At 38.3% G+C, this 19,960-nt stretch overlaps 1 protein-coding gene across 1 annotated transcript in view; it reads left to right on the top strand.

Annotated features, from left to right (window-relative positions):
- Nucleotides 1-19,960, top strand: part of Dis3 (exosome complex exonuclease RRP44-like protein Dis3) — a 126,187-nt gene that overhangs the window by 34,979 nt on the left and 71,248 nt on the right. Inside the window, exon 9 of the mRNA XM_083119135.1 lies at nucleotides 12,022-12,168. Within this exon, the coding sequence (XP_082975261.1) occupies nucleotides 12,022-12,168 (147 nt within the window). The remainder of the gene's footprint in view (nucleotides 1-12,021; nucleotides 12,169-19,960) is intronic.

The following is a 19,960-nucleotide window of genomic DNA, read 5'->3' as shown; positions in this document are numbered from 1 at the left end:
TCACTGAGTTTAGGAAATGTTTTTCTCAAGTACCCAAAACCCTCACCATGTTTATCCAAAGCCTTAACAAAATCTTTCATCAGCCCTAACTTTATATGCAAAGGTGGTAACAAATCTTCTCTTTCTCAAGTAGAGGGTGATTCCTAACACACTTCTCTCCAGGAATTAAGTTTTTTAGTATGGGCCAATCCACAATGTTGTAATGTTTATCTTTTGCCCGACTGTCCCATTCGCAAAGAAAGCAACAAAATTTTGTAAACCCAGACTGCATGCCTAACAGCATACCAATCATTTTGAGGTCTCCGCATATCTGCCAACCATATTTTTTATAATTTATCACTTTCAATATTGTATCCATATTTTCATATGTTTCCTTCATGGTGGAAGAATAGGCAAGGGGTACTGATGGGTAATATATTCCCGTTATGCAACAATACTACTTTTACACTATTCTTAGAGTAATCTAAAAATAGTCTGTTTCGTTTCGGTTGTGACTCCTTCCAAGTTCTTGCAGAAGGCCTTCTACATCATTGCAGTAAATTAACTCATTACTAACAGAAAAAAAATGTGTCAGTGATTGTTGGCGTTTCCGATATGACACTTTAACAGCATCTTGTAATAAATTCCACCCTCGGAGACGAGAACCTAATAATTCCGCTTGAACTTTAGAAAGGTTGAGGTCTCTGACTAGATCATTTAGTTCGGATTGGGAAATAAAGTGAGGTATATTTGTATCAGGAAAATTTGGATCGGTGTTTGAATATGAGGGTCCAGGTTCCTCATCTGGAGAAACACTGCTTGGTTCTGTTTCATCCACTGTCCATTCTTTAGGAGGCTTAGGAATTGGTATAAAATCATGACTCATAGGTTTCTTGGCTGAAGGAACATCAGGATAAAATATAGAATGTTTTGATTTAGAACCACATCCCACTATGTTTGTTAAACAGAAGTAATAATCCGTAGTATGATCTTTCTGTTCTGTCCATATTACAGGGTTTCCAAAGGGCATTGATTTGTGAGTGCCATTAAGCCAACCACGTAATGTCCGTGAACAATTACAACAAATTTCACCTGGTGTCCAGCTTTTTCCCTCGTCTACTTTACTTCCAAAATACAACTCATATGCTTTTTTCACTATAGGAGTGATAGTATTTCTCTGTGACTTAGGAGTAAATTCCCCGCAAACGTAACAAAACAAGTTTGGGTTATTCACACATTTGCATGACATGGCGAACTCATTAATTGAGTTATAATATATTTATTTTAAAAAAAACTATTATGAATGTTCTTATCGTTTTGTTAAAATACAATTTACACTTCACTTCACTATACACAATATTACATTCACAATTTCACGAACATACACAAACATAAAATACGGCTACTCGCGAAGTTATCGGAAAGGAAGTTAAGACTCGACTAACCCACAAAAGAACAAATTTTAACAGAGAAACAGTAAATTACTCTACTGCCAATGTTTCCTCCACGAAATATTAAATGCCAGTCATAAACACACAAGGTCGCTAAAAGGTTCTTATCCATTTGCTAGGAACCAAACTTTAAACCAAATACTGAGCAGGGGGCGGAGACCTGAAACCATAAAATTATAAAATGTGGGTGTTCTGCAAAAAAATTAGGTGATACAGGAAAACGGATGTGATATTCGTTATCAGCACATCTGAATACATAAAGATCACTTAGTTTTATTTAAAGGAGTATTTCATTGTTTATCAGTGTAATTAGAGGCACATATTTTTGTTAAATAAAAAAGCAAAATTTCGGTACATAAACGGAGTCAATTTCGGGTTCAAAAGCGGTAAATGAAATAAAATATCGGTGTTATAGCGGTGAAAAAATGGATGAAAAGTGGTATATAAAGAGACATATTGGTTTTAAAATTGTGAATATAATCCTAAATTTGATTTAAGTACTCAGAGTATTAAGTTTATTTCTGTGTAATGGAGTCCATTTTTGCTTCTCCAATATTAACAGCAGAATTAATCAATTTTCCGGAAATTGCATAACTCTCAGGATAATTCAGACCTCGGAAGGTGTCGCGTCGGTGAATAAACCCTGAATTTCGTGTTTAAGAGTTCATTTCGCTTTTTGCAGTTCATTTCGCATTATTTCGTGACAAAATATGGTCTCAAAATGCATCTCACACCTTTCAAAAACATGAAAAATTAACACTACAATGTGTTTTTTGAAATTTCGTTTTTTCGTTAAAAACGAAATATGCATGCCCCTACTAATAATGTATTGTTGTCTACATTGAAATCTAGAACAGAATGTCACTTGAATGCTCTTTAGTGTACTCAATTGTGTTCTTCATGATGCAAAATAACTTCACAAAATTAGTCATGTTCTTCCATTGCACTTCTTATACACTAGTTCTGTGCAACACATAGTGATGCAGTAAAGCAGTTCAGTTCTTATTTCACAATGTGTGGTATTTAATTATGTGATCTTAAATAAATAGTTGTATTTTTAGTAGGGATGGGACAGATTAATCAATATTATATCAGTATCAGCCGATATAGGCATATCGGTTTATCGGTAAAGTTACTGATTATTTTACCAATCTGATATATCTATAAATATCTTATAATTCAGTTCAAATTTCTGCCATTTTGTTATATTTTTTGTGGATAATCTCCATACCCTACTTTTTAAAAAAGTAAATGTTTAAATATACAACTTGTTTTACACTACAGTCACCTCAAAACATGCAAGATTAAGGAGGTCAATGATCCATTCAGGTTCTTCAAGAACCATTCAAAATTTTATATTAATATTGGTAAATTTTATGTCAGAACTTTATCGGTACCAGTCAGAATTTCACATCAGCCCCTCTCTAATTTATAATGAACAGATAGATTCCTTCATGTAAAATAATCTGCTCCATACTCAATCCAGCATAGCAATGCTGTCCTCTGTGATGTAGTAGATAATGTAACACTCTGAGAGAGTCCACACTAAACATTCATGCCCCAACTGATGTTCAGAAAATTTGAATTTTGGGTTGGTTCTTGATGTTATTTAATCAGTTAATAGAATAAGGGGCTTTCCCAGTGGCATGGTGGTAATTCTGTCTCCTTGTAATCTTTAGGCTAATTGCAATGATTGGTAGATGTAATTGAACAGATACAAAGGAACACCCTCAAGGGGCCCCGAGTTCGATACTCAGTGGAGATATTTAAACTGTAGGTCCAGTCCCGATTAGCCTTACTGTGCATAAAGTAGACTTAAAACACTAACTCAACAACAATCAACAAAGGAACACCTATTCCCAGAGCCAGGACTTAAACCCAGAAGCTTTCATAGCAATATCGTGAGTTGACCCCTCACAACTCAGTATGCTTGACCATGGTGTCAACAAGAGAGGAGCATGAGATCTTCTGTAGCATTTATATATATAATAAAGGTTCGAACAAAAAAAAAATGTCTTTGGAAGCCTTTGGAAGTCTTAAAAATTAATTTTAAGCAATCAAAAAACTAATGACCTCCTCACATCAACATTGGCCAGTGAGAGGAACCAGGTTGAATACCGTATTTACTCATGTATAATGTGCACTTTTTTCCAAAATTTTTGCCCCCAGAAACTGTGGTGCGTATTATGCACGGAATAATTCAGACAGCCAACATGAAACCGTACAGGCTAATTCCATGATTTTGGGACACTTGCATTGATTTTTCATGTTTACGGAACCCTATCTTGTTATATATTGTTGTAAAGCTTGAATCCTGCAGTTTCTGAATATAGAAACAGTATTCCATTTAAGATAACGACGTTAATGTGAAATGCGGTTGAAATAAGTTCACCAAAAAATGAAGAAAAGTTCTGATATTTATGGTACTTTGGATGAAAGAAAACATAAGGAAAAAGATAATAAAAATTAAAATGTATTACTGGACAAATAATATGACATACATGGAGTGTGTAAATTCCTTACTGGAAGAAATCTTCTGCTGCTAACTTCTATTTGGAAGGTCCTGAATTTGCCTCGCATAAATGTTACATTAGTCACAGAAAGAAAAAGTATAAATTTTGAAAAAGAAGGAATGAGCAATTGAATAGGTATGACACCATTCACTCTTGATCAGAATAGCAACAGATTTACAACCTGCAACTAAGAAAGCTGTTTCTTGAAATTTGATTGTACTGCGCATTATATACGAGATACAATTTTTTGTCACTTTTACCCATCCAAAACCAGAGTTCGCATTATATACGCATGCGCACTATACACGCGTAAATACGGTACTTATCATTAAAGTAGACTACGAATAAATCTCACGCAACCTGCTTCCTCCCTTTTAAATACCGAGAGTTTAGGCCACAATGTTGACTTCAGAATACCGTGGATCATTTCTCGTACCCAATCCTAAATTTACGTCATTCCCTCTTTTTCATATTATTGGATAGCTGGTCCAGCCTTGTGTGATCGTCAAGCCACGGCTTTTCCAGACCCGCAAATACAGAAATGATTGCAACTCGAACACCCTTACTCCACTCCAATTTCTCATTTAACCCAAAAAGAACTCCTAACATATCCCTCCATTAAACAATTTATCGGATGACTAGACAGATTAACAATGTTGATAGCAAAAACAAAATTAGCCACGTTGAACTTTGAAATAGTGATAAATTTATTGTAACATGAATAATATAATATAAGCGGAAACAATCCCTTATCCCCTTAATTTGTACATCCATATCTATATCTCACATTTCTTATTGCAATTTCACTTTTCCAATTACAAAATATCTGATGGCACACATTATATACAGGGTAAGTCAAAATGATGGACCCGATTACAGAAATGTATTCTGTGAAATCTAATAAACAGCTGTTATTGTGAGACATGCGCTTCGAAAGGTTAACTTTCAAAGTTTAGTTTCCACGCAGTGTTTCCACTTTCTACCGCTAGGAGTCAGCAGCGAGCAGGAAAATGGCATTGACTGGAGAACAGAGATCTTTCTGTGTGCTTGATTATCATGTGAACAAGTCTGTGATTAGTGTGCAATGGCATTTCCATACCAAATATCGGAGAGAACCACCTATGGGGAAGGCCGACCATTCGTAAGTGGTATTAACATTTCAGAGATTCGGGTTGCATCTATAAACGAAAATCGACTGGCGATCCATCGACTGGGGAAGAGACAGTGGAACGAGTGTGCACATGTCTTGTGCGGAGTCCACATAAGTCCACCTACCGGGCAGCGAGATAACTTCAACTTCCACAGAAAACTGTCTGGCGGGTTCTGCGGAAACGTTTACAAATTAAACCCTACTATTTGCAACTAGTTCAAGCCTTAAAATACACTGATTATGCTTTGCCCTCATCCTTCTGTGCTGATTTCCTCGCATTAATGGAAACGGATGGGTTCTCTGAGAGGTTAATTTACAGTGATGAAGCAACTTTTCACCTTTCAGGGAAAGTGAATAGACGAAACCTAAGGATTTGGGGAACTGCTAACCCCCATGAATTTGTGGAACACGAACGTGATTCTCCCAAAGTGAATGCCTTTTGTGCCATTTCCCATGAAAAGATTTATTTGCCCTTTTTCTTCCATGAACGTACTGTGACAGGACTTGTTTTCCTTGATATGCTGCAACTATGGATCCTTCCACAGCTTGCAGAGGATAGCACAGATTTCATTCTCCAATTGGATGGTGCCCCTGCGCATTACCATGGCAACGTTTGGGACCATCAATGGGGCATTGGAACAACGTTGGATAGGCCGTGCATCTCCGGAGGATCGACCTCTCTTTCATTGGCCACCTCATTCCCCCGACTTGACCCATGTGATTTCTTCATGTGCGGTTTTGTCAAGGATCATGTTTACGTACCACCACTTCCAACAACATTGGATGACCTGCGAGCCCGCATCACAGCAGCCATTGCTGATATTGACCGCAACATGCTACACAAGGTTTGGCAGGAGATATGATGTGTGCAGTGTTACGCGAGGTACCCACATAGAACACTTGTGATTTGTTTGAAAAAAACTTTGACAGTTTACCTTTCTTAGCACATGTCTCACAATAACATTTGTTTATTATGTTTCACAATAAATGTCTGAAATCGGGTCCATCATTTTGACTTACCCTGTATATTTTTATATGTAGGTCAACAAACAATTAAAAATGACAATCCATAAATAATTTTGGTGATAAATAGATACCACAAAAACAATCGGAATCAATTCCATACATGCACTGTTATTTACAGAAGAAGAGAAAGTTCAGGATGATCGGAAACACTTCCATAGTTGGACACGAACCTTCTCTTAGAAACGTTTGAGTTTGGACCGAAACTATAATGGCACGGAATATTCAACATCATATGAATTTATGACTAACTGATTTTATACTATTACTAAATATATGTAAGGTGGACCAGTCCTTACAAGAACAAAACAAAAGGCAAAAAGTAAGCACACGTTAATATTCCATGCCCCGTGAAAAAGGCTCAAAATGAAATCCTATGCATCACCTGCCTGTCGACATGACCTACTGGAGGAAGAACCTCCTGTTCTGGCGTTATCTGAATTACCACTGCTTGCAGTCTAAGAAACTTCGCTCGCTACGAGAAGCAAGGGGCGTGGCTTCTCAGAGAAGGTACATATTTCTCCCGCTAAGGGAAGCAGGGTTGCCAGTTTTTACCTTTTGGAGCATCGCGATTTGTACGTTATAAACAAATATTCTCGTTGACGCAAAAACCTCCTCGTAATAACCTGGAAGAGAAGGGTGTGGTGGAGCTTTGGATAATAAGTACAAGAAGCAAACACCACAGAACCCCGAAAAATGCCCTCAACCAACCGCATACATTCGGAGGTATGCACTATTGTCCAGGTGACTTAAATTATACCGGATCGTCAGTGTCATGAAATTTTTACCGGATTCCTCCATTTATCTTTTTTTTTTTACATGATATATCAGAAAAAGGACCAATGATATTCAGAGACCAGAATAATCATTGGTTTGCATATAATAGTTTTAGTATGGTTAAAATGTTATTGTGTTAGATGTAGAATTATTGATTTTAAATCTTAATGTTAGAGAGAGCAGATTAGTAATCAGAAGGTAAATTCTAGTGTAAAATGTATGAAATGGGATAACAGAGTTATTAGGTTAAGGATTTAAAGTTGACAAAGTTACTAATTAAAAGTGGTAGGAAGTTTAAAGGCCTCTATTTGTTAATTTTTATCTGTTAAATGTTCATCACCATGGATTAGTAAAGGTCTAGTAAGAAGTGTGGAGATTAGGTAATTCAAGACTATTAAGGAGGAAGGGTGTCTCACTGGAATCGCAGTAGGAGAAGTGGGTACTGGAGAACATCAGTATGGGAAGGACCTCCTGGATGCCAGAGAAATGAGAAATCCTGGATATGTCAGGAGGGTGTCTCATAAAAAGTACTACATAGTGTTACAGGTTGTTATCTGTTAGTGGTGGTAATATTAGCCTATGCTCTGGGTCGAATCCTTAGTGTGATAACTTGATGGCTTTTATCAGGGATCCTGGCTGGACTCGTTGTCATCTATGTATTTTGTTCTTCTTTCCTGCCAAATGAAGTGAATTATCTTATGCACATTGCTCCCTCTGGTGTTTCTAGGTCTTCCTCGATGGGATCTCACTGGAGCTATGGAGGGTTTAGTTCTGCTTGTCTCTGTGTTCTTAAGCATTCGGATCTTCTCAGTTGTTGGTTGGGTATGATGAGGTGATTATGGATTTGGATTCTGAAACGTAATAGTTCCTCTTTTGAGATTAAGTCTGCTAATTGGTAGAAATTCTCGGATCTTATGAACTGATAGGTGTCAAAAGTTTCTAAGGAATCTCTCAATTGGTTGATGAGGGGTTTGGTAGAAGGACAATGAAATATTTTGTGTTCTGGAGAGTAGTTGCATGATGGACACGTCTCACTTGGTGTCTCAGGTTGAACCTATGTAAGTGGACCCCGTATGGCCCATGGCCTGTAATGAAATGGATCAGTCCCTTTGCTGGTTGGAAGTATGTCGTATCAAGTCTTCCTTGGATGTTTGGTATGAGGTTAAATACTCTTCTTCCTTGTGGTGCCAAGGTCCATACCTGCTGCCATTCTTGTATAATTGTTTGTTTAGTATCTAATATTGTGGGTGCATATGTCCCTAAGATTTCCAATATTTTATCCTCATGTCCTTCCGAAAACCAATATTTGCAAACTTTGAATTTTATAATTTTGTCTGTAGGCCACATGCCCATGACGACAAGGAGTCATAATGTGGATGTGGTAGGAAATGCACCTGACCAGTTAATATATATATATATATATATATATATATATATATATATATATATATATATATATATATATATATATATTAACACAGGAATAGGATGAGAAAAAGTGCCAGAAGGGTGGATAAAATACAAGTGATGAAAGAGACAGTAAACAACACTTACCACACGAAGAGAAATAGTTCGATATTTTGCAATATATATCGCATTTTCAACGCAGAAGAAAGATAGTTCGGCATCACATAGAGTATAGGCACAGAATACTGACCGTAGCATCTCTACAGACAGTGTTGCCAGAAATAGTCGATAGAAAACAGAAGTACTTTCACCAGTGTTTACTGCAAGGTGGGTGGGTATTTTTGGGGAGGAGTAACCCTTTCATGGATATTATCCATAAAAATTACAACAAAAGGGCAGAATTTTGCACTAAATTATCAGGTAATAATCTATATATCGGATCGGTAAAATAATCTGTAATTTTACCGATACACCAATATGCCTATATCGGCCGATACCGATAGAGTACCGATTAATCAGTCCCATCCCTATATATATACACAAATGATGGAGACAGTAAACACTTACCACAAAGAGAGATAATTCTGTATTTCGCATTTTCAAGGTAGAAGGAAGAAAGATCGGCGTCACATGGAGTAGAGGCACAGAATACTGTATGTATATATATATGTATGTATGTGTGTGTGTGTGTGTATATATATATATATATATATATATATATATACACATACATACAAACGGCACCCCCACCTTCTATCTTTTGCCCAAAATCCACAAACCTGGCAACCCCGGTAGACCCATTGTGTCCAGCTATAACTCACCCACAGAAAGAATCTCAGCCTTTGTTGACTCCCATCTCCAGCCTCTTGTGAAAGCTCTGCCCTCCTACCTCCGTGACACCAACCACTTCCTCCAGAAAATCAGCACCCTTCCACCATTGCCCCCAGATACCATCCTTGCCACCATCGATGTTACTTCCCTCTACACCAACATACCTCACTCCCATGGCCTCCGCTCCATAGAATTCTATCTCAATAGCAGACCCAAACCTCACAACCCCAGCACCAACTTCCTGACCCACCTAGCCCACCTTGTCCTCACTTGTAACAACTTCACCTTTGAAAAACAAAATTTCCTACAGATCCGAGGTACAGCCATGGGTACCAGAATGGCCCCATCCTATGCAAACCTCTTCATGGGCAAACTTGAGCAAGAGTTTTTGGCTACCCAACTCCTCCAACCCCTCCTCTGGCTCCGCTTCATCGACGACATCTTCATGCTCTGGACACATGGAGAACCATCCTTGTCAGCTTTCCTGGACCAACTTAACCACTTCCATTCCCTCAAATTCACCTGGACACACTCCCCCAACCAGATCACCTTCCTGGATGTGGACGTGCACATCGAGGGAGGACACCTGACTACCTCCATCCACATAAAACCCACCAACCACATGCAATACCTACACTTCTCCAGTTCCCACCCGTTCCACACCAAAAAAGCCATTCCATTCTCTCTGGCCCTCAGGGGACAGCGCCTGAACACTTCACCCACCTCCCGCCAGAATTATAACCTCCGCCTACACCAGGCCCTGGTTAACCGTGGATATCCCTCCATCCTGGTCACCAAGCAAATATCGCGAGCTGCCTCACATACCACCACCACCAAGAAACCTGCTGCCACCAACCCACCTGCACTCATCACCCAATACCATCCCCACCTCAACAAAATCAGGCACACACTGCACTCTCTTCTCCCAATTCTCCACAGTGATCCCGAAACCAAAAACATATTTCCCGACAAACCCAGAGTAGTTTTCAAACGCCCCCCCCCAACCTCCAAAACATCCTGGTCCACAACACTCCTTCACCATACATCCAACACCCCCCTGCCCATAAATGCAACCGCCCCAGGTGCAAGACCTGCCCCATCCTCATCACTTCTCACACCCTCCAGGTGCACACGGCCACTGGCAAATTTACCCTCCATCCCAAAGGGACCTGCCATGCCTCAAACCTTATCTACATCCTCACCTGCAACATCTGTGGTGATTTTTACCTGGGGGAAACATCAACGGCCCTCAACCTCCGCATCAATAACCACCGCTCCTCCACCCACAACCTGGACTTCACTGTCGCTGTCCACACCAACCACCACAACATCAGTTTCAACGACTGCTTCCGGGTAGCGATCATCCATCTCCTACCCCCAACCAGCCAACACCTCTGTTCGCAAGAGATGGGAGAGGGCCTATATATCGGTCATGAGTGCAACCACTCCACCTGGCCTGAACAAGGCCACCCAGTAATGCCGAACCCTCACCCCCCCTCCTGCCCCCCTCCCAACTCATCCTACACACACAGTTTACGATGAGCCTTAATGCCCAACCCTCACCCGCCCCCCTCCCAAGTCATCCTACACACTCACAGTTTACGATGAGCCTGGTGACGAAAGTGTTTTTTTCGTTCTACGCACCGCTTCTTCTTCGATGGGGACCTGGCAACTCTGCAGGGCCCCAACTCCCGGTTCCGTCTATTTCTCCTCACACCGATGATGCTATGAAATTAGCGAAAATTTTTAATTTTTCTACTGTCCGGTGAATGTTTCCTTTTACCTTCTTTGATTTTTACTTAGCCCTTTTGGCCCTCCTTGCTTTTATCCAATATATATATATATATATATATATATATATATATATATATATATATATATATATATATACATACATACACAAATGGAAGGAGACAGTAAACACTTACCACACGAATAGAAATAATTCAATATTTCGCGATCTGAGTCTCATTTTCAAGGAGGCCTCTACTCACAGTGTCGTCGATCATTTTTCTACCTTCTTGAAAATGAGACTCAAATCGCGAAATATTGAATTATTTCTATTCGTGTGGTAAGTGTTTACTGTCTCCTTCCATTTGTATTTATCCGCCCTTCTGGCACCATTTCTAACCCTATTCCTATATATATATGATGTCGCTTCACAGCATTGACGAGTGGCCTTGTGATCAAGGGTCCCGGGTTCGATACCTGGTGGAGGCACATAGTGGTTCAGATCCCTCTTCAAACTGTAGGTCCAGTCCTGATTAGCCTTTCTGTGCATAAAGGGAACTTAAAACACCAACTCAATGAATCAATCACAGCATTGACGAACTTTCACAGCTTGTAGAGGCCCTTGAAAAACTGGATTTTTCCATCCTGTATGTATGCAGCCCTGCAATACACATTAGTCACTGATAGTTACATTTTCCGTAAGAAAGAAAGAAAGTGCAGACAGTCGTGCAGTAAATCAATAAAAGGCTCGCTGTTCAATGTGTGAATACCACAGAGTAAAAATTACAAAGCTCTTTTTTTTAATGCAAGAACATGGGAGTATGCCACATTTGTATGGATGCTTTCGCTGCTTTCTTTCAGTCATTTGACAATCATTGAAATTCGGAAAGTTTTTTAAACCTTTTTCTACTTTATTATCTGTAATTTTAAGTATACTACCTGCTTACTTACTACTACTCTGCTGCTATACTCAAGGTTCTTGGAATATCTAATACGTAATATTATCTCTCTCTCTCATCTGCCTTCTACTCTACTTCTCCATCTTCTTGTGTCCACTTAAGTTTGGTACTCAGGATTGTAAGTTTGGAACTAGTGTTCACATTTTCACTTGTATTTTTTAACATAACGTTATCTTATCATTGTTAAATTATGCTTTCAGGGCCATTTTGTTCGAGCCTTGGGTAACATTGGGGACAAGGACACAGAGAATGAGGTTCTGTTGATTGAGCATGATGTACCACATAGCAAGTTCTCAGATGTTGTTCTCAGTTTTCTTCCAAAAATGCCATGGATAATAACAGATGAGGTAAGTGAAGAACATTTTTATTTCAACTGATAATGTATGTTGTCTCCGAAGCAGTTCTGTCTTAAGCTGTCCGTAAACAATTCAATTGTCATTGAAACAGAGCATTTATGATCCAATAAAAATCGACAGTTTAAAGTCTTTGAATAACATCCTTATTGGAAATCTTGAAAGTCCTGAAGTTGCCATTGTACATGGTCAAAGAAAAATTTGACAATGATTTCACATTTTACTGAAGGGTGGCAGTTTGTATATAAAGATAATTCTTCTTGCCCAAGAAAATATATGTATATTTGAAACTTGAAAGAAGTGTGATGTATTTTCTTGGTACGTTCCTGCTTTATACGTTTTCCCGCTTAATACGTTCATCCTGTCAGACCCAAGCAAGAGGCCATGTTAAATAATAGGACGGTCACCTCGATTTTACGTTCGCTCTAACTCCAGTTTCCAGCTTCATATGTTTTCCGAGCTGTGACAATGTCTTAAAATTTGGCAGAAACCTGTTGTGTTGACTACGCGACTTCTCCCTCCCTTTTCTTGCTTTTGCAACTGTTTCATTCACCATGCGACATTGAACTTCCAGATGTTAGGCTTTCCTACTAGAGGAGGGAGCAAAGAGGCAGGGGGGGGGGAGGCAGGGTACAACTTGCATTTGTCATACCTCCCTTGAGGGACAGGAATGGAAAACTGCACTTCTTGCATTCCCCGTGAAGACGAAATGGGCCGATCCTTCTGCCATGGGTTCAGACAACAAGCACGCGGTTGCCAAACCGATTCTCTCTAAATGCTGCCTTCCCTAGAGTTTGGACATAATATGTGTGACTGAGGTGTCTTTGTTTGCCCTTCCCCTCCACAAAAACACAAGTGGAAAATTGACAACGAGACTCGATCACCATTCGCTTCTTTGACCACACATTTACTGAATTCTTCATACTTGACGAGAACGAAAGAAAGAAAAAAACTTTGTAAAAACTTTTCCTTTCTTCTTGTTTTCAACGTTGAAGATGGAGAAAAAAGAAGGATTTGCCATACCGGATAACAACTGCACTTTTTCTTCAATGGAAATTCGTTTAGATTCCTTAGGCAATATGATTGGATGTTGTTGGATTATTTTTAATCTGAAGTTTTTTCACGAACGAACGCTATATCATTTGGTTATCAGAATGAAGCTGAAAATGCACAAGCTAAAGTGATCATTTTTTTCTATGGACAGATAGGGCAATATTTTCCTCACTGACGGAAAAATATTTGTGTCAAATCAATTGTGTGGGGGGAAGGGGGGGGCAAGGTTGGGATTATGTGAGGCAGAGAATGTTTTCTCTATGCATATTCCGTAACTCGTAGGTTGTAAAGTGATGGGGGCCAGGAAAAATGAGTGAATAAACGAGATGTGCGGCAATATTTTCTGAGAGCAGCCAAATTTAGTACACATCTAAATGTCATTAAAATGCGTATTTGGGCCAAAAGAGCATGGGGGCTGCCCAAACATGGTGCTGATCACATCACCTTCAAATTGGCAAAAATTCGAGAATATGTGGGGTAAAGGCAGCTGGAGCATGGTGCTGAATACACCATCTCCCACATCCCGTATGCGTCACGACATGGTACAAAGTGCATGGGACACTTTACCTTCACCTTTTTCTCATTTGCAGGGTGGTGGGGGGGCATTTGCTTTGTCATGCCCCCTATGGTATCATCACTAGTAGTGTTGGGCGATATATCGTCCAGATGATATATCGCTATTTAAAAAAATATCATCCAGGCGATATCAACTAGACGATATATTGGCGATATATCGTCACGATATTTTAGCAATATATATATTGTGCCAGCTATATATCGTTATGATATTTTGATGATATATATCATGTCGGCAATATATCATCACGATATTGTAGCGATACACACACACACACACACACACCCCATGTCGGCAATATATCATCATGATATTTTGGCAATATATATACCGTGTCGGCAATATATCATCGTATTTGGTGATATATATCATGGAGACAATATATCGCCGATATCATGATATGGAAAAATATAGTATCGTATCGTCTGTGATGATATTTTCTTGACAATATATCGCTATATCAAATTTCCGATATCGCCCATCCCTAATCAGTAGTCTTGTAATTACTGAAAAGTGCCACCAAGTATTTCTGCCCCGATTTTCTTCCTCCTGTGGAAGTTAGCCCCCTTACACGAGACAACTTAACCAATTAACTTAAAAGCGAAGAGACTTTCCTCTGGCGTCTAAAATTATCCAGTTGCTCTTCAATTTGAATACGTGCATTCAACGAACATAGTGTACTGCAAGTGAAAAAATAGATGCCAATCTTCACCAACTTGGGCACTGTGCAGAGCTATGCAGTAATTGAAGGATTCAGCCGCTTTCTCATTTTTTAATGCCCCGCATGGGAAATCTTGCTCATATGTCTGAAGCATTGACATGACAACATTGGAGAACTTCAAGCAGTGATCCTTCTACCCCTTTCCCCTCCCTTCCATTACAAACCGGTGGGAGGGGTGTCTGCAAGCAACGGGCGGCTGGCAACCGACGCCAAATGTTTCATCTCCTGGCTCCAGAGCTATGACTCATCCAAAGGGAAGAAAAACGGCATTGTTTTGAATCTCCTCTCGGAAGGTTGTTTTGTTTTGACAATTAGGAAACACGAGTTCCAGACACAAAGCGAGGAGTTAGAAAAAGAAAAGCATTTTTTTTTTCTTGTTCTGCCTTCTGATCAGTGTGGTATTTAAGAAATTTCCAGAGGGGGGAAATTCTACTGAGGCCGCATGATATAATGCTTTATATGCTGTGTGTGTAGCTATATACATATGTTTGTGGCTGCTAGAGGAGAGGGGTTGCAGGGGTGGGGGGTCTCGACAATTTTAAATGGGGTCACTCCACGCTTCGTTTTATGCCACTCAATTTCTTTTTTTAAAAAAAAAAAAAAAAAAAGGAGCTTTGAACAAAACATATTTTAAATAATTGCTGAAAATTGCCGATTTACATTTGTATCTTGACAGAAAAAAAAGGCCAAGTCCACTTTATGATCAAAACAGCTAACCAGTACTGGATGTACAATTTTTAAAGTGAGGTTTTGACACCCACCTCCAGAAATCTATAGTCTATAGTCTAACTTTTGGGGATCTCAATCGAACTTGGACATAACTTTAGGGGGAAGTAGAATCATAAAGTTCTCTACCCCATAAAAATAGGGCCCAAGACTATTTTGCCAAATTACGGTTACATTTGCGAAATCATAAAAAATACTCATTAACTTGCTTCTCAGGTCCCAGGAGGTTAACACAAGATCCATTAGCTTGTTAATTCTAAAAATGTGTTTGGTTGGCGAGTGCCCCCTTGAATACAAGACAATAGCAATTACCACTATTATATATCTAACGCCCATCATTGTGTACGTAATTTCATAATTAATTGTTGTTATGGAACTGATTAAGACAATGAATTCAATACCGATTCTTCTCTACCTTTAGTCATGATATTTTATAAATGTCGTTAGCTTGCTGCAAAATAACAAACCTACCAACTTGACAACGCATGCTCAGACTGCAAAATTTTTCCAACAAAGGATGCCATATTCCAACTCGCCAATGTTTTTTAGTTTGATTGATTTAGTTTATTTTACTTCACTTTTCTGCCACTTTTGGCTAATTACGAAGAGGGGGGATGAGTGATGATATAATGAAATTGATGAATGGACACTCACAAACACCCATGCCCAGACCAGGATTCCAACCTGGGACCCTTGGCGTTGTAGCACAATGTTCTCATCACTCTGCCACGGGGACTGGCCCTTGTGTTTTAATTCAGGGATGTTGAAAGATAATGTATGTGTAACATCACTAGATACATCAAGCCATGGCCGTGTAATTTTGCATTTGTTATTTTTTCACAGGCAACCAGCAATCAAAAAGAACTCACCACTTTAATACTCGTTCCTTCTTGTGCAGATCCACTTGCAAATTTTTCTGTGTTGCTTCTCTTCATCCATTCTGAACCTCAATGTTTTTTTTATAATCAATTTTAATACCATGTGCGCGACAATGTGTAATGAAAAGCTTATTTAGAATTGTTCCTAAATTGAAATTCTTGAAGTTTTACCACAAATTCGGTAAGAAACATGTCATGTGTTAATTCAATGTGTTGCTCATGATACATTTGATTGTGTATGGACAGCTTTAGGGCAGGCACATGTTGAGTTACCAGGTCATCAGTAACCAAAAAATAGAGCAAGGTGCTATTCATCCAATTTGTCAATGATATCACAGCTGTATCTAATCACTTTGAAACTGGGTGTTAACTTGTTATACTGAAAAATAGTATTAATGAATATTACTGTTTTACTTACCTATTAGTAGCGGCATGCATATTTCGTTTTTGACGAAAACACGAAATGTGAAAAAACACATTGTAATGTTAATTTTCCATGTTTTTGAAAGGTAAGACGTGCATTTTGATACCAGATTTTGTCACGAAATAATGCGAAATAAGCTCATAAACATGAAATTTAGAGTTTATTTACCGACAAGACACCTTCTGACGTCTGAATTATCCTGCGAGTTATGCAAATCATGGAAAATTGATTAATTGTGATGCAAATCACAAATAAATTAATTCTGCTGTAAATATTTGAGCGGCAAAAATGGACTCCTTTACACTGGAAAAAACTTAGTACTCTAACTATATATATTTGCAATTAGAAGTGAAATGTTAATTTTGTGTAATAAGTATAGTTTTTTAATGGAATTTAAGTTTTTATTCACCATTTTAACACCAAAATTCCATTTTATTTACTGCTTTTGATCCCGAAATATGGCCAGTTTTTGTACCAATATCTTATTCTCTTATTTACCATAAATATGTGGCTCTACCTTTTAGAGTGGAACTTCAATTTTCAGATAACCTATGTGAAGAAGCTTACAATGCAGGAAAATGTTAAATATGTGTTGCATTGTATTTTCTTGTCTGTGATAATTTGTTGCACAATTTCCTCCCAGCTGTTGTCTGGTAGTTCTGTGTCAAAGTTATGTTTCAATTTTCTAGAAAGGAAAAAAATATGAATGAGATATGCACCAGAACATATAGTCCAGACTTGCCATTCTATTTTTGACTGCTAGTGCGCTCTCTCAATTAAGCATATGTATTTACTGGCCATTGCAACTAACGGGTTGTAATGGTCAAATGACCGTGCATACATATTACATATATATTCTCCAACCTGCATGTTTTCCTCCCTGCTGATGACCCTGAGAAAGGATTGAAAGCTTGGAACTGAGTTTTCAATTTGTTTCGTGCTGTGTCTTAATTTTCTGTCTGCAAGGTAAGTCAGATTGTTCTACAATTGTTCCTGCATGTCGAGTAAGAAGTTTTTTCAAATTCAATAGTGATTCTCATTGGTCATAACATCCTGATCACTTCTATCTGGTTACCCAGGCACTGCCTGACCTAAATATCTGTACAGAATGTTTCACAGTAATTGCCTGTTTTTTTAAAAAATTAAATAAATCTACAGTGGTTCAGTCTATAGAGCACCTGGGAGATCTCGGGTGGGAATTTTCCTGTTAGTGTCCCTGCAAGTAGCTCTGGGGCTCACTCACTATAGCCAAGATCAAGTATGTGTTGGATCCTACCTTCACATCCCTTACGTTCCTTCATAGCCATGGGCAATTCACATGGGATACTTTACCTTTTTTATATATCCTGATATAATTTTATACATATAAAACAAAACTTGTTGGTTGTATGGAGCAAGGGGCAGAAGAAGCTGCAATTGCTTCAGACTTGAACTTCGAAGTATCTTCACTGGTTTTTCAAAGGTATGGAGCAGTATTTCCCACTCGTTTTCTGGTTAATTCTTTGGTCATGGAAGATCTCAACCTCAGCATGTTCACCTGTTTAGAATTTTTGGATTTCAATGAGTGCTAAGTGTACTGCAGAAGAATAAGATGTAGCTAATACTCAAAAATTATGTTGATCCTGAAATGCTTCATTGTGTATTCAGAGAAGTGGGGAAATATTAATTTTCATATTTTGTTTTTTAAATAATTTATATTGTGGTGCAAAACAGATTTATTTAATTATTTACCTCTTATTTTGAATGGCAGAGATTAAGGACCTTTAGGAGCATGGTGCTTTTATCGCTGGCTGAATACTATTTTGTTGTATGTCCATCTGCGCTTATTTCTCAGGAGACCTGGCTAAAGTTTGAATATGTGGATTTGGAATACACTACAAGATTTGCATAAACATTTTAATATTATTGACAATTCACACCACCTCTCAACTAGATATGTTACTTTGGACGTGATGCATTAACATGTACGGAACACAATCAAATCATCAACTCATCACCGACAAAAAGGTGGAGATACGACAAAACAGTATTCAGCCGGCAATATGTAGTCATTGATTCCTTATTGTAATTTGGATCAAGTATCCATTGTTCCTCAGATATACTCAGTTTACTCACTGCAAGACTTCTTAGAGATGTGTTCGCTATCTTTAAGTATAAAAAAAAAAAAATCGATAACTTAACTTTGTTGCATTTTGTCTGACTGTGGAAGACAAGACTAGCTCAAGATGACGAATCTACATGCGAAAGGCGAAAGATGTAGAAACAGTCATGAAACAAGACTGGTTTCAGATCGATATGTTGTATGTATGCACTTGGGTGTTTTTTTTAAGTCCCCTCTTAACATATTTTTCCAGTGCATTAGTATGTGTGTAACTTCAATGTTGTTTCACGGAACCTATTTCCCTGTATCCATTCAGCGCATGTGCACTCGAATCAATGGTCGCAACTGAGGCAGACAGGTTTTGTTTCCAGCAGTTTTTATTTAGTTTATAATAATTTATTTTATTATTACATAATTTATTCCTTTGAAAAGGATTTATAACAATTGCAGGCTGCAGCATGTGAAAGATAAAAAATTTATTTCCTTTATTCATGTAACTCCTCTCGTAAAGATGCGTGTTACTTCTTGGATCTTGTACATGTAAAAGCAGTTGACCTCATCACATTTACCAGCATCTGGCACTGTTACTTTTACTTTTACTTATTCTAAAGCTTCTCTAGGTCAGGTCAACAAATTTGTTTTTGCTGGTGGTGGGAATTGAACCTACGATGGACCTTAGTAGATGGACTTCATCAAATTTGTAGAAAATCACAGAAAGAAATTTGTTCACCTGAAGATGAGAGATGTGCACTCTCAAAACACTGTGCTGGAAGAAGTAAAATAAAATTCAGTAGACAATGGGTAATGTCCTATTGACATTGCATACAAGTGTAAAACCATTGTCACTAACATTCAGACAAGTGTCTCCAGATTTAACTACCAAATGAGTTCAGACCCCTCTTTCAGCAGAACATTGCATGGGTTTCATTGTTTAGACTTGTTGTTTTTATTTTTTATGTACCAATATTAGTTTGCAAGGATACATTTCGATTGATAGACACGCAGAAAGTGTTAAGGTTCTCAAACACTTATAACTCGGAACCTGCAAGAAGTACAGTATATGAAGCTACATGTAAATAAAACAGTAATTAAAGGGTTTTCACTCTGTGTAGTTTTATTTTATTGTAGATTGTATTCATAATTGTGAGAAGAGACACGCTGTAGTAGATAAATATGGAGAAACTAGTACTCACTTTATCAGCAAAATTGTTTTTTGATCAAAGAAGATAAAGACAGTTTCACAGATAAAGTGAGTCCTAGTTTCTCCGTAGATTGTGTGTTTTACATATTGTTATAAGTTTCACAG

Source organism: Lepisma saccharinum, chromosome 3, assembly GCF_977018435.1.
Source record: "Lepisma saccharinum chromosome 3, izLepSacc3.1, whole genome shotgun sequence".
In the NCBI taxonomy this organism is placed as follows: Eukaryota; Metazoa; Arthropoda; class Insecta; order Zygentoma; family Lepismatidae; genus Lepisma; species Lepisma saccharinum.
Note: the sequence above shows the minus strand (reverse complement) of the source record. Positions and strands in the feature narration are given on the sequence as shown.